Genomic DNA, 13,218 nt, shown 5'->3' on the forward strand with positions numbered 1-13,218 from the left:
ACCCGCAACCCAGATCATAAACTGTAATGCTTATTGAAATTTTCCACATTAAACTTGATTTGAAATGCCGCTTTGCTACGTAATAAACAGGTTGTACTAGGATCAGTTTGTCAGTCACGGCCTATTGCTCGTGAGCTAATTCAAGCAACAATAAAGGGCCGAGCCAAACCTTCATCAAGTATTCCCACAATTCACCTTTGCAAACAGTAAGGATGTGGTTAAATTATGATCAATTAGGTCACAGTTTAATCATAAGAACTAAAATAAACAAAAAACAATGTGACTGCTTCAGAAACAAAATTAATGTATTTTTTGAAGTATTTTTTAAAATAGTTTGTCTGGGGTGCAACTTATGTGATATTGTTAACACATTATATAATTTTGTTTTTCTTGTTTTTTTTCACGCTGGCAACCGCATTTCACATGTTGATTATTTTCACACGACAACCGCAAGAGGGCGCTCTAGGCTATTAAGTGACACAGAGGAAGAAGAAATCAGTGGATTTAGTGATTTGGGGCAATACTGATAGGTTGGCATTAGATCAGACCCCAGCTGGCAAACGGAAAGAGAATTCCAATATGGCTGCGACCAAAACGGAAGTTACTGGCCCCAACATGGCGGCGACCAAGACCGGTCCCGCTGATTCAGCTCAGGCAATAATTTTCTCTTGGGTCCAAATCCGCTCTCTTGTCCCTAAACCTACTAACCCAGTGTCTGAATCGAGGGCCACCATATTGGAGCCAATTCTGACTTCCGTGAGCCAGCTGGTGTCTGATCTAGTGCCAAACAATACTGATGCTTTGGTAAACTTGTTAGCATGTCCTTTATGATAGTTCTCTGAATAACTGTTAAAGGCGTAATGGACAATTTTTTGGTGATTTGAGAACTCAGGTGGAAGTGCGCATGCGCACTCCCCCGTGCGGACTGACACAACACACACGTGCGTTTGTTTATTAGCGCGACGGAGCGCATCATCTCTCGTCTCCCGTAGATTTCCATCTCACAGAGCAGGTCTTTCTCCGTCTTAATTTTGTCCCGTACACTGAGGGAACTATATTATGATAGATCAATGTGCTTAGACACGCGGAAACGTGCTGCTCATGGGGACGAGCCGACAGCGCTGCAGGTGAGCGTTAGGTGCGTTCTATGATTGATACGTGCCAGGACTAATTAGTTGTCCGCGCCACAAGGAAATGAGACTCAGATTTGGGCCAAAAAGTCGTCCATTATGCCTTTAATATGTTACGTTAACATACCAGACACTTACCACAGTTCGTTGTCTGTGCGTCATGTAGCTGAAGGTGTTAGCGTTAGCATACGTACACCTATCCTTGGTCTTGAATTTTATCAAATAAATTTCACCCAAAAATGCGACTTATATGCTTTTTCTTCTCTATTATGCATTTTTTGGCTGGAGTGACGTGTATATATATATATATATATTACACATACATACATATATATACATATATACACATACATATATATACATACATATATATACACACATACACACATACACACATACACACATACACACATACACACATACACACATACACACATACACACATACATACATACATACATACATACATATATATATCTCTCCGGATATATATCTCTCCGGATATATATGTCCCCCATGTGGGACAATAAAGGAATATCTTATCTTATCTTATCTTATCTTAATTCAATCTATAGTTAAAAAAAAATACATCCAAATATAAAATGCTTTTTTTTATCTGGTTGATTTGGTCACTTTTACTTTATTGTCAGTCAGTTCAATTGGATAAAGCTGGTCACAAATTTGAGAAACAGTAACTCGTTAAACGAGATTTTCCACAGTTTCCCACAGTCTCAGAAATAATCATGATGGGGTTTTCCCCCACAATAATCGTAACGCGAACACGGTGACACCCCTGGTCAGGAGTTACTCACTTGGTCCGGGACAGTGCTCCGCCTCAGTCGCTGGTGCAAAGGAGCTGGAGATGTTGTCGGGAGACGGTTCATCCGAATTCTACAAACATCAAATCAAAAATCACGTCTAATCGCACTCCCATCATGATTTGAGTTTCCATTTTGGATCACGCGTCGTTCACCTCTCCGTTTTCACGTAGCTCGTCGGCCGTACTCCTCACGACGTGGTGCAGGATGGCGATTTCGGTGGCCATCTGGTCCAGTTTCTCCTTGTGCTCCATCTGACTGGAGGAGAGTTCAGTTCTCACACAGTCCAGCTCTTCTTGCAGGTTCTGGTTTGCATGTCTGTACAAACACAAACACAAACATTATCCATCACATCCCGACAGTGCCAGGCGGCGTGCGGGGCCTGGACTCACCGGAGCAGATAGAGTTCGGCGTTGAGGTCTTCGCACTGGATGTTCCTCTCCCTCAGGCTCTGCAGGTTGGCCCTCAGCAGGCGCTCGCTCTCGACCGCTTGCTCCCTGCTCAGCTCGTTTTCCATTTGCAGGAACTGGAACACAACACAGTCATTGAAAAAAAATATTTAAAGTTCAAATGTCATGATTATTTTGAATCAATTTTTTTTTCACAATAACGTCACAACTGTTGAGACAATGACCAAAAGAAAAGTGTAAAGATAATTTAAAAAGGGTCAGTTTCTGTAGCACATTTCTTCTTTTTTGCTACCGTAAAGTTGGTAAAGAATGAAGAAAATGTGATAAAAAAGACAACCATTAAAAGGTTTTCTTCTTAAGTGTAAATTGAAGGGACTTTTTTTTGTGACATGAATAATCACTAATATCAATGAATTTCCCTTTCCAAGTCATACATTTGTAACAATTTGCATCTGTCCTTTCCATTGACAAAACATTATACATTATACTTTGCTCATCTATATCACAAGTATTATAAAGTGTATCGACTAGATAAGACCACCCATTTAATGTGTTTGTTTTTGTATAAAATCTATTTAGAAAAGTAATTGCACTATCATTTTCAAAAATCAAGTTTAAGATTACAGTCACCAAAGTGTCATTAGCATTTAGAACGTACACAAATATTTGCTGCCTATACAATACAAGAATCTCATTTACTTTCACACTTCACAAATTGCAGTTTTAAAAGGCTTAAAAAATTCTGCTGAACTTGTATTTGAGATTTCTGATCAACTTTGGACTAAATGGGACTTATAGGGTTAACTTTTTATGCTGTGATTTTATTGACGTTTTGTCTTACCGTGCCATTATTATCTTCGGTATCGTTTATGTCCTCTCTCGTGTTGCTCGTTTTGAGCTCATACATTCCAAAAACGCGACACTAAATCATCTTTCAGCCCTCCTCGTCCGTGCAGCGCTCACCTCGTTCTCCTCCTGCACCCCTCCGAGCTGGCCGCACGTCTCTCGGAGCTGCTGGAGCTGCAGCGCCCGGGTCTCGCAGAGCGACTGCAGCTCAGAGACCCGCCCCTCGCTGTGGGCGAGCGCCGCCGACAGCTCGCTCGCACGCCGCTCCGACTGCTCCAGCCGCTCCAGCGACGACTCCAGCGACGACTCCAGACTGAGCACGGGACGGACAATAATGAGAAGAGACGAGACCGAAACGACGAGAAAGAAACAACAGACATGAGGATAATAGATGCTGGTTTTCATGTAAACAATAGAGAAAAGATTAAGATATTCCACGATTGCAATGGTCAAACTAACCCAAAGCACCAGCAGTGATGGGAGAATAGTTTGAAAATGTATGTATGCCTGCATATTTTGTAACGCATCTGTTGACTTGGGTTAATCAGAGTACTACGTTCTGAATACTTAAAATACTTTCCCGGTGAGTTGCATTTTATCTTAAACGCAACGTAAGATTAAAACAGCTTTTTGTTTCACCATTTGTTATGCATTTTTTATAAGATAAGAGAACTCTAAGAAGGAAAATCTAATCGCACACACTCATTATGATAACTGAATTCTCACCAATTCTGTGACGTTTGAAGCCTAAATTGTGTGATCAAATACTACAATGTATACAAAAAATATGAATTTAATCAAATAATTGCTCATAAACTCTTAAATTATCCAAACACATTATCAACACAATCCTTTTGGCATTTGACGGTTAAAATATCACTGGTATAGTCATTGTTTATGCATTTTAAATAGAAACTAGTGAATAAGACTCTTACTCTTGAGCCCAGTCCTTTACATGCTTTATGTCTGCCCACGACTGCTGCAACCTAAAAAAGAAAAAACATGATCACTGCACAGACTTCAGCAATGAATGTATGAAAAGGTGTGTATTCTTCAACTCGTACTTTGTAGTTTCAGACGCGAGAGCCTGTTCCAAAAAGGCGTACGAGGCCAAAGTGGAGGACACTGTGGCCGACAGCTCTGTGGCCTTGCGGTCCAGCTGAGCCCGTTCCTCGTCGCCCTCGCTCAGCTTGTGCCGCAACACGCCCATCTCTAAAACATTAGAAGAAGGTTCAGCGATGACACACAAGTCGACGTATCATTCGGAAGGAAATGCTTCTGCTTTACCTGATGTCAAAATGGTCACTTGCAGATTTAAATCACCGATCTGTTCATTTGCAGCTTGAAGATTGCAGAGTGCCTGGTTTAGCTCGTCTTCAGTCTAAGAAACATGTAAACAGTATTTAATCACTACAGTACGTCACATGCTAAGGTTTTTTAAAACGTAATAAAAAGGGTCAGTATTGTCCATGGGCAAAATGAAAAGTCATAATTTTAGGATCTTTCCATTTTCCACACCTGCTCTTTGTCGTGTATCGCTTGGTTCCTCTCAGCGATTTGCTGGTCCCGCTCTCTCAAAGCAGCGTCTGCCTTCTTGTTCAGCCTCAGGAGCGTGGGAGTGCACTTCTGCAGGAGGCGCCTCGCTGCACACAGCTGCCACAACATGCCATGATTAGGAGTTGCAGATTATATCTAGTTGTTACTTTGATATGACTTACCTCCTTCCCCAGTCTGGACTGTTCTTCTGTGGTTTTAGACAGAAGCTCTAAAGCAGAGTTCAGTGTTTCAGAATAAGCCTTATTCAATGCAACCTGGAAAACCAAACAAATCAGACCTTCAGTTTGCACAGAACATTTAAAAAGGGAATTGGCAACGATTCACTGCATATTAAATTACTCAAGGCTTAAAATAAATAAATTTCCCCAAATTACCATCACATATTGTAGCGGTCATTATTGGATTATCATTACATTATGCTGCTGGACCTGTAAACAATAATGCCTTCTCTATTAACTGGGGGCTGTTGTAAAGGGGTGGTACCTGCTCAGGGTGGGCTCTTTGCAGAGCAGACAACAGTTCTTGCTGTGATCCCACACATTTCTCCAGCTCAGAGATTTCCCCTGAACAGTGTTTCCTCAGCTGGACCATGACACTGTCGGCCTTCAGCAGAAAGAGGACAGAAAAGGATTATTAGAAAGAAAATGATGTAGCATTTGATTATATCTACAGCCAGTCAAGAAACATACAGAGTCCTTAGCAGAGCGCGCCTGCTCCATCTGTGTGCTCATGTCCTCCCTCTGCTGGAGAGCTTCTTTCACCTTCTGCAACATTCTCACTTGAGACGCCCTCGACTTCTCCAAGAGTGACCTCATCTGAGCATACTGTACACCACAGAAAGAAAAGAAAGTAAGGTAAAAGAAATACCTTTTCATGCCTGATTATGTAATACATACATTTGAGACAAGGATATTGTGATCTTCTCTGACAACTTCTCCAATTTGTTTCATTTGACCAAGAGCTGCATCAGTATCACTGGTCAGTACATTCTGTAGGGGAAAATACCAAAAAAGTTGTTTTTCCCCCCCCAACAACAAATATGCATTATTAAAATAAACATAAGGTTACCATATTAGTCTTCACATTCTGCATGTACTGAACAAGCTCTTGTAGTGAGGTGGCATCCATCTCCAACTCCTTTATTCTGTTCAGGGCTTCCAAATACAGGTCTCTGTGCATTGAGGTCTACAAAGTCACAGCTAAATGTTAACTTTCCAAGTATCGACAGTTGAACAAGTATTAGAGTCTAAAGCGCAGTAGCCCGGGTTAGTGCTGTACCTGGCAGAGTTCAGTGTGCTCGGTCTGCACCGCTCGCTCTCGGAGCTCTGACAGAGCAGCTCCAGTAGTGGGCAGTGCCTCCACACAAGCTGCTGCCGACTGCTGCACCAGAGCCTCCACAATGATCATGCTGGACAGTAACCGCTGCTCCAGCTCAGGCCTTGGGACGTTCTGCAGACTGCCCACAGACACACTGGAAAAGTACAAATTACAAGTTTAAATATTAACTAGGATTATATGAGAATACACTTTACAGTTATCTTTTTTTGGATAATTTGCTGCAGTAACTTTGTGTTGCCTGCATGATTCCATGGAAATAGAAAGTTAAAACCTGATTACATACTGTGGATTACAGCTAAAGGAATACCATTTCTATGGAAACGAGCAGGCGGAGGCTCCTCCAGACCAAGTACGAGTCAGGTTTATGGAGATGCAAGCTCGCTCACAGTTTGCAGTTTTATTATTGTTTTATGAAGCATATTTGAGTGTTCAAAAAAATAAAATCAATCAACGTGAATAAAATGTATCATTATTTAAAATGTGATATTATAATTTGTATAGTAAAAATATTGGCAAAAATTATTGCAATATTAAAACATTTTACAGCTAATAAAAATGGATATGTTTATATTTATTTGTAAAATGGTTTTAAACCAAATTAGGATCAAATTCATGCCCAGCGCAAGAATAATTTAGGTTGCAGACTTTTTGTCCAATAGAAGACACTAGATTGGCAGAATAGAAACATAGTGCATTTAGTTACAAAATGGATATTGTTATAGTAATATTTGTCCAGCATATTATGCAGGTCTACTCTCAATTGTGACTTGTTACTTACTTCCAGAGGAGCGGGTCCGTCAAAGTACTCTGGTCTACAAGAGAGAAGCTCCTCCTTTTCTCGAACTGTCCCGACGTGTTGACGCTGTGGTTGACCATTTTCATCGGCGTCGTGCCCACGCATGCGCTGTGCCGTTCGGCTTTGGGAGGCGTGGCGGCAGGTGCGGGAACGTGAACGTGACCCATCTTTCCTGACGCCAACATGAGGAACTCTGCCACTTGTCGAAGCTGCTGCTGCAGTGGATCTGCTGGCATCACGGGAACCACCGCAACCGGCTCGTCGTCCGCCCCGGGCCGAGCGGCAGAAGGGCCTTCGCTTGCTCCCGCGGCGATGCACGTTTGTGACCTGCGCACCAGCTCCGTTGAATTAAACAAAGGCCGCGGTATCGGACTGTCGAGGTGCTCTCTCCAGAATTCGGCGTCCTCGAGACCACCCGGCCGCTGGAGAGACTGACCCGCGGCCAGTTCCTCTCGAGCGCGCGCGTAAGCGAGAGAGGCTCGGCGCACAATCGGCGTGAGGAAGGGCGCGCGCTCGGAGATGGCCATGAAAACGTCGGGAAGGGTTTCAGCTCGAGACTGTTCGCCGGACACGGGGGCGGCGTTAGCAGACGAGCCGAGAGCGCTGTCCGTTGCGTCGTTGGCCTGACCTGTAGGGACGCTCGAGCAGACGTGGGGTTCACCCTCTCCAACATCGGGGTAGGACGGAGCCGCTGTGGCGTTGTGGTGGCCGTCATGAGTGGAGCGTTGTGATGAAGCTATAGAACTCGATAGATCAAGCTGGGATTGTTGTTGACCCTTTTCAGATTGACCAGTGTTTGGCGACGGATCTTCTGATGGTGGGGCAACCATAATGTCAGGTATTATCAGGCTTTCTCGCAATGAGTTGTTCTCTTCAGTGGGATTATCGGTTTGTTTTAATACGCCGTCGGAAGCCAGTTCCCCTCGACGAGACTGCGGCTCAGTTACAAAAGAAGCTGCCTCCATGCTTCCGTTGGAGCTTTCGTTATCCAGTTCAGAGCAAAGCAGAGAAACATCTTTGCAATCGGCTTGTTTGTCGGTCAGGTCCTTCTTCTCCGATAAGTCCTGGTCGCTTGCCTCATTTGTGACACAAAAATGGTCCTCTGCCCTAACATCACAGTAGAGGTGGTCTCCGTGATCACCTTCCTCTGTGAATAGTGCTGAATCTACACTGTCAATGCAAGGGTCGACGTCCTTCCCGCTCTGATCGGTCGGTAACGGAATGGTTTGGTCGTCGGGATTGACCGAGTTTGCGATTTCGATCTCTCCTCCTGTGCAGTTCAGGGACTTTAAAGTTACGTCGCAAAGCGCATCCGCGGGCTTGTCTTGCAGAGCTTTACCGCCGCGTTCCCTCCTGTAGTAAAGGTGGTCTGCTCTTTCCCCTTCAATGTCACAGTCGTCAGTGGCATCCAAGACGTTACTGTGATCAAGAGTCTGCTGTTCACGAAGACCTGGTTGAGGCAAAGGAATAGTGTCGTCCGCTTTTTCGACAAGTTCGTCCGCGATTTCCACTTCCCCGCCGTCACACTCGTAGGATTTTAACGTTACGTTGGTGGGATTATGAGCCGCGTGTTCAGACTCCGGCTCTTTGGTGCTGCAAGCGTGACGTCCTAGGTGCTCATGCCTGGACTCATCACATGCAACGTCAGTGCTCGCGTGGATATTCTTCAGCGTGTCCTCAAGTGCAACAATTACCTAATAAAACATAAACAATTTATATTAATTTGGCAGATAAAAGTGGGCTTGCATGAGAATGGGTCGAAAGTCTGAAACAAGAAGTCTAAAGAATAAACTACAGTAGGTGGCGGTAATGTAACGCTTGGATACCAACCACCATAAAACACCAAAGAAAAAGAAGAAGACAGATAAAAGTCATATAAACTTGAAAACTTAATACCCCACCTTAGCATGTTTCAAGGGTTCTGAACCGAATTTTGATTTGACATTTGTGGATTCTGTTGCGGGATGAAGAATTTCATTTTGTAGACTTCTCAAAGGCGTACGCTCTGCACTTCTGCTGAGAGACTGCAACGACACAAACAAAATGTTAGGAAACCTCAGCTCTAGATTGAATAACGGGGATCTGCTTTAGGGATGAGCAATAATAACAAATGACTCGAATGACTGATCTCGATCTTTTTTTAAAAATGACAATATTGAGACATTTTTTATCAGCTCTTTTTTGAAGCATTAAACAATATGCTTGATATTAAAATGCATTTCTTCAAAACAAAATTCACAATATTATATACATTTGGATATATGGCCAAACCCTATTCGAGACTGCTCTGTTTAAAACACATTTGAAATGATAAAACACTTACTAAGGCCTCTCCATCCAAAGTCAAGCGTCGGAATGACATTGTTGTGTTCTATTCACCAGCCTAAAGAACAAAATTATTATAAATACATATACATTTGCTAATAGGACATAATCTCAAACGAATTAAAAAAATGTCTTTAAGTGCATGTGATTTGTTAGAAAACACATTTGACTAAAACGTAGTGAACATGACTAAGATTTTACTAAAAAAGAAACATATTTCACCAGTTTGATCATTTGTGAAATTTATAATTTTGGTTGAACATGTTGAACATGAGCAATACATGTGACAGAGGTTATTTGTTACCTAGCAACCACATTGTAAATAAGGGCCAAAATGCATATGAATTACACAAGTTATAATTTGAAAAATAATACTACTACTACGTGAAAACATATTTATTTGGTTAAATTACTGTATTGTTTAAACTGTCAGAATAATGTGTCAGATGTGTAAACTTTCCATGCATTTTGGATGAATTGTCGCTTATTGCTGATGACCTGGACAGAAGGATTCTCTTTTAAAACCCATATTACAACCATGTTTAGACCTAATCTAGCTTTCTAACTACTTCCAAATACTACTTTTAAATGTTTTCACAAATTGCCACTTGTCTGTTGTGAAACTGTCAAATATTTACAGTACAATCCGATCTAATAAGAAGAAAACATGAGGACATGTCTTATGCAGTGCACTCTAAGCGAAATATATTATAGTCAGTCTAATATTCATAATTAGACTGCAATAATAATGATTAGACCGCATGTCCAGACGCGTTTGATGCGGTCATGAAATTTACAACAAGAATCACGTTGATTCGAACTATTCCATTACCAAGAGAGGTTAAGATAAAGTGCATTTACCTTTTTGTTCATCAAGAAGCAGTCAGAAACCATAGAGTAGCTTTTAGGCCAGACTAAAACTCAATAGACGCAGAAAAAAGCGAAGCGCGTATGGTTTGGTTCAAAACAAAACAGCTGCGTTTTAATTGGTCCGTTTCACTTCTTCGATAAACGTCATCACAGTGTAGAGCGCAGCAGGCGCATTACTGCCCTCTACTGGCCGCTGCTGCAGCAGCATGGACCAGTGAGTCCAGAGCCAAAAGTTGAGACTGATAAGACTAGAGATCCATTGAGTTTTTAGATGAATATAAACTCATAAAATAAACAAAACAGACTGCCGTTAAGGTTTTAAAGGGCAAAAAACGGATTTTCATGTGTTTCTAATTTTGGTGGAACAGTGCTTGAGGATAGACAGACAGTAGAACTGTTTTATTGTTTCAGTAACACTACATGTGATGTGAAGTTAACATTTATCATATTTTTATACTGGTAAAGTGACAGTTTGTGGGGGGGGGGGATTTTTAAAATGACAGGAAGCAGTAATTATCTATTCCATTTATTCTTTCATATATTACTTATATTTGCATAGCGTATACATTTTACATGGATTAATATTCATACAAATTTCAATGCAAAATATTGTCAAATCATAAAATATTGTGTAAATTAGACAGTTAGCCCTTGTTTACAGAAGTTGTTAGTATAAACAATGCAGTCTATGCTTTCATAAGTCATTTCCGTTCCTTCTCGTCAGTCTTGTGCCACTCCACTGAGCTGCTGAACCAGCCGGATTTGCAAAACTTCTGCAAAACCCTGTCCAAACCAGCACGTGACATCAGCTGTGTCCAGTGTGAAGTAGAAGAGTTTGTCGGCGCAGCGCCCCCTCCTGTACACGGAGCGAGGGTCGGCCGACAGCACACCTCTGATGGCAGCCATAGCCTCCGCTGTACTGCGCAGAAACTTGAACTTTGGTTCGTCCTTTTCATTACACCCTGTATTAAAATAGAACACAATTAGTATTACAGTCTAGATGTACAATTATAGTAGACAGACAGTAGATCACGTGTTGCTATTGCACTTAAATCAATAGTTTTTGTCAGATTTAATTAAAAAGTATGCGTTTCTATTTCAAAATTGAGGTCGTTTATCGTATTTCTCACCTACAGGAAGAAATTCTGCCAGTTCTTTTTCAGCGTGAGCGGTGAAGCGCACCTCCAGACTGGAAACCGGGGGCTCCCTGATCCAACTGGCTATGGTACTATAAGCTTCTTCTCCATAACAAGGCCTCTCTAAAGACTCAGGCGGATTTTGTGGAGAGTTGAAAACTTCATTCTTCTCTTCTAAACTAAGGTCACTTTGACTCACAAAGGCCTTGACATCCTCCAGTGCACTTTGTAAATGAGCTAAATGATCATTGTTAATTGCTCCTCCAAGTAAATGATCACTTTCTACCGTCTGTCGTTTAGAATCTTTATTTTCCATCCGTTTGACATCCCTGTGTGTCAATTCTGTAAGTGGAAACTCTTCATTCAGCTCTCCTGATTTTACTCTGGGGAGAATGGAGTCGTAATCCGGGATGTAAGGTTTGATGTCCAATACGGGGGTCCCGTCAATCATGTCAATGTCCGACAGATAAATCGTATCACCTGCAGAAACACAACACACAGGAGGTCAAATTTAACTAAATATTTAGTTTTAATTGGCCCTCCGAAAAAATAATACTGACCAGCAACTTTATCCAGCTTGGCTAATGTCAGGCCTATAGCATTGGGTCGGTGTGGACTGCGCGTCGAGTACACGCCGACCTTTTGACCATTGAGCCTGGGGGGCTTTACTTTGGCTTTGACGGACAGGTGACCGTTTTTATGGAAGACAAAAATGATCCTACAGAGAAAAAAGGACAAACAATAGCAACGCATTAATGATTCCAAATATAAAAAGTTGTGCTTCGAGTGTGCAATACATTTTAACATGCAAAAAAAGATCCTAAAATTAAATTGTGAAATAAGAGCGACAGAAGTAGCATTAGTACCAGACATGGGAGTACTGCTCTAGTCCCACCAAAGCATGCTCAGGGTTATTGAAGACACTCTGCTGAATGAGCAGCTCGGCCCTGGACGGACCGCAGATGGTGGGCTGCCTGGGGGTCCCATTCTTCGCAGAGAAACAGGATCTGAGGTAACCGATGGGAACAGTCTGGATGACACCTTTTGACATGAGAGAGAAAGAGGCCATGAAAGAAAGAGAAAGTACCCAAGATCCTTTATGTACCTTGTGGTTAACTTTGTGATTACCTTGTTCCAAAGCACCTACTGGGGATGCTGAGATGTTTGTTGGACCTTCACCAGGCTCCTTCTGGTCGAGTTTGGACACAATGCAATGAAGAGATAAAATATGTTTGCGGTGTACTCTTGTTGCACTGTCCAGCATTTGCCTTGAAAAACATTAAAAAAAAAATGGGTTGAAATATTGTGTTGTGCTGTGAAACTAAAATATTAATGTCTTGTCACGCGGAATATAAACTATTTTTTTAATGGTTTTCCAACTTCCCATCACTTTCCTGGCTAAGAGTAGCACTTAGCATCTCGGGCTAACTGCAGCCATACCTGAGGTTCTTCAGTTCTTTTCTCATCACAGAAACTTGCTGGTTGAGTTTCTGGACTTTTTCCTGACACGTATTGCACGGGGAGTTCATGTTTTACCAGACGACGGGAGACTTTGTGCGCGTGCTCGAATGTAAATACACGAGTCAAAAGAAGGCCATGTCGATGCGGAAGTGTGCGCAGTTCGGCAGCCAATCAGAAACACCACGTGTGACGATAGCGGTGGGCTGAATGAGCGTCGCCTGGACACGTTTTCTTCTGTTGATCGACCCAAAACACGAGGCTATAAAAATGTTAAATAGGCAGTGTAACGTAAGGTAGCGTTATGTATTTAAATATAACCATAGCATATAACTTGTAGCAGAAATACGGGTAGTTGCAGGCGGGTTTAGGCCAGCAGATGGCGCCAGAAGCTAGCATTTAACTACGCTTTGTTGACAAACTCGCACTGCAGATAGCTCCAAATGTGACTGTTCCACTCTGATTAAATTAACCTGGCTGTTAAGTGTTATTACTGATAAAGAATAGCATATATTGACAGACCATAAAATGACC

General features: G+C 42.1%; 2 protein-coding genes across 2 annotated transcripts; both read right to left on the minus strand.

The window, feature by feature from the left end:
* Positions 1 to 1,785: 1,785 nt before the first annotated feature.
* LOC140378015 (uncharacterized) lies at positions 1,786 to 8,804 on the minus strand. Its single transcript, XM_072463644.1, has 17 exons — positions 8,797 to 8,804; positions 6,878 to 8,518; positions 6,040 to 6,232; positions 5,830 to 5,946; positions 5,658 to 5,750; positions 5,451 to 5,585; positions 5,245 to 5,364; positions 4,923 to 5,015; positions 4,723 to 4,857; positions 4,492 to 4,585; positions 4,269 to 4,416; positions 4,140 to 4,190; positions 3,322 to 3,517; positions 2,341 to 2,474; positions 2,104 to 2,266; positions 1,943 to 2,021; positions 1,786 to 1,799 (listed from the first exon to the last, which is right to left on the minus strand). The coding sequence occupies exons 1-17, from the start codon at positions 8,802 to 8,804 to the stop codon at positions 1,786 to 1,788; spliced, it is 3,414 nt and encodes a 1,137-aa protein (XP_072319745.1).
* Positions 8,805 to 10,794: 1,990 nt separating this feature from the next.
* On the minus strand, positions 10,795 to 12,853 carry trmo (tRNA methyltransferase O). Its single transcript, XM_072463818.1, has 6 exons — positions 12,667 to 12,853; positions 12,355 to 12,494; positions 12,093 to 12,267; positions 11,787 to 11,944; positions 11,221 to 11,706; positions 10,795 to 11,052 (listed from the first exon to the last, which is right to left on the minus strand). Exons 1-6 carry the CDS (start codon positions 12,753 to 12,755, stop codon positions 10,811 to 10,813), a joined length of 1,290 nt encoding a protein of 429 aa, XP_072319919.1. The 5' UTR covers positions 12,756 to 12,853; the 3' UTR covers positions 10,795 to 10,810.
* Positions 12,854 to 13,218: the final 365 nt, after the last annotated feature.

This window comes from Eucyclogobius newberryi, unplaced genomic scaffold (assembly GCF_026437365.1).
Source record: "Eucyclogobius newberryi isolate DKJ021-1_F unplaced genomic scaffold, fEucNew1.0.hap1 SCAF_4, whole genome shotgun sequence".
Taxonomy (NCBI): domain Eukaryota; kingdom Metazoa; phylum Chordata; class Actinopteri; order Gobiiformes; family Gobiidae; genus Eucyclogobius; species Eucyclogobius newberryi.

Excerpts from the sequence above, each read along its gene's own strand:
- LOC140378015 (XM_072463644.1), bottom strand. Across the intron at positions 5,016-5,244 it reads AAAGAGCCCACCCTGAGCAG|GTTGCATTGAATAAGGCTTA; the intron begins GTACCACCCCTT and ends TTGGTTTTCCAG. Across the intron at positions 4,858-4,922 it reads AGTCCAGACTGGGGAAGGAG|CTGTGTGCAGCGAGGCGCCT; the intron begins GTAAGTCATATC and ends ATGTTGTGGCAG.
- trmo (XM_072463818.1), bottom strand. The coding sequence starts at position 12,755 with ATGAACTCCCCGTGCAATACGTGTCAGGAAAAAGTCCAGAAACTCAAC. Across the intron at positions 11,707-11,786 it reads CAAGCTGGATAAAGTTGCTG|GTGATACGATTTATCTGTCG; the intron begins GTCAGTATTATT and ends GTGTTTCTGCAG. Across the intron at positions 11,053-11,220 it reads GGCAGAATTTCTTCCTGTAG|GGTGTAATGAAAAGGACGAA; the intron begins GTGAGAAATACG and ends ATTTTAATACAG.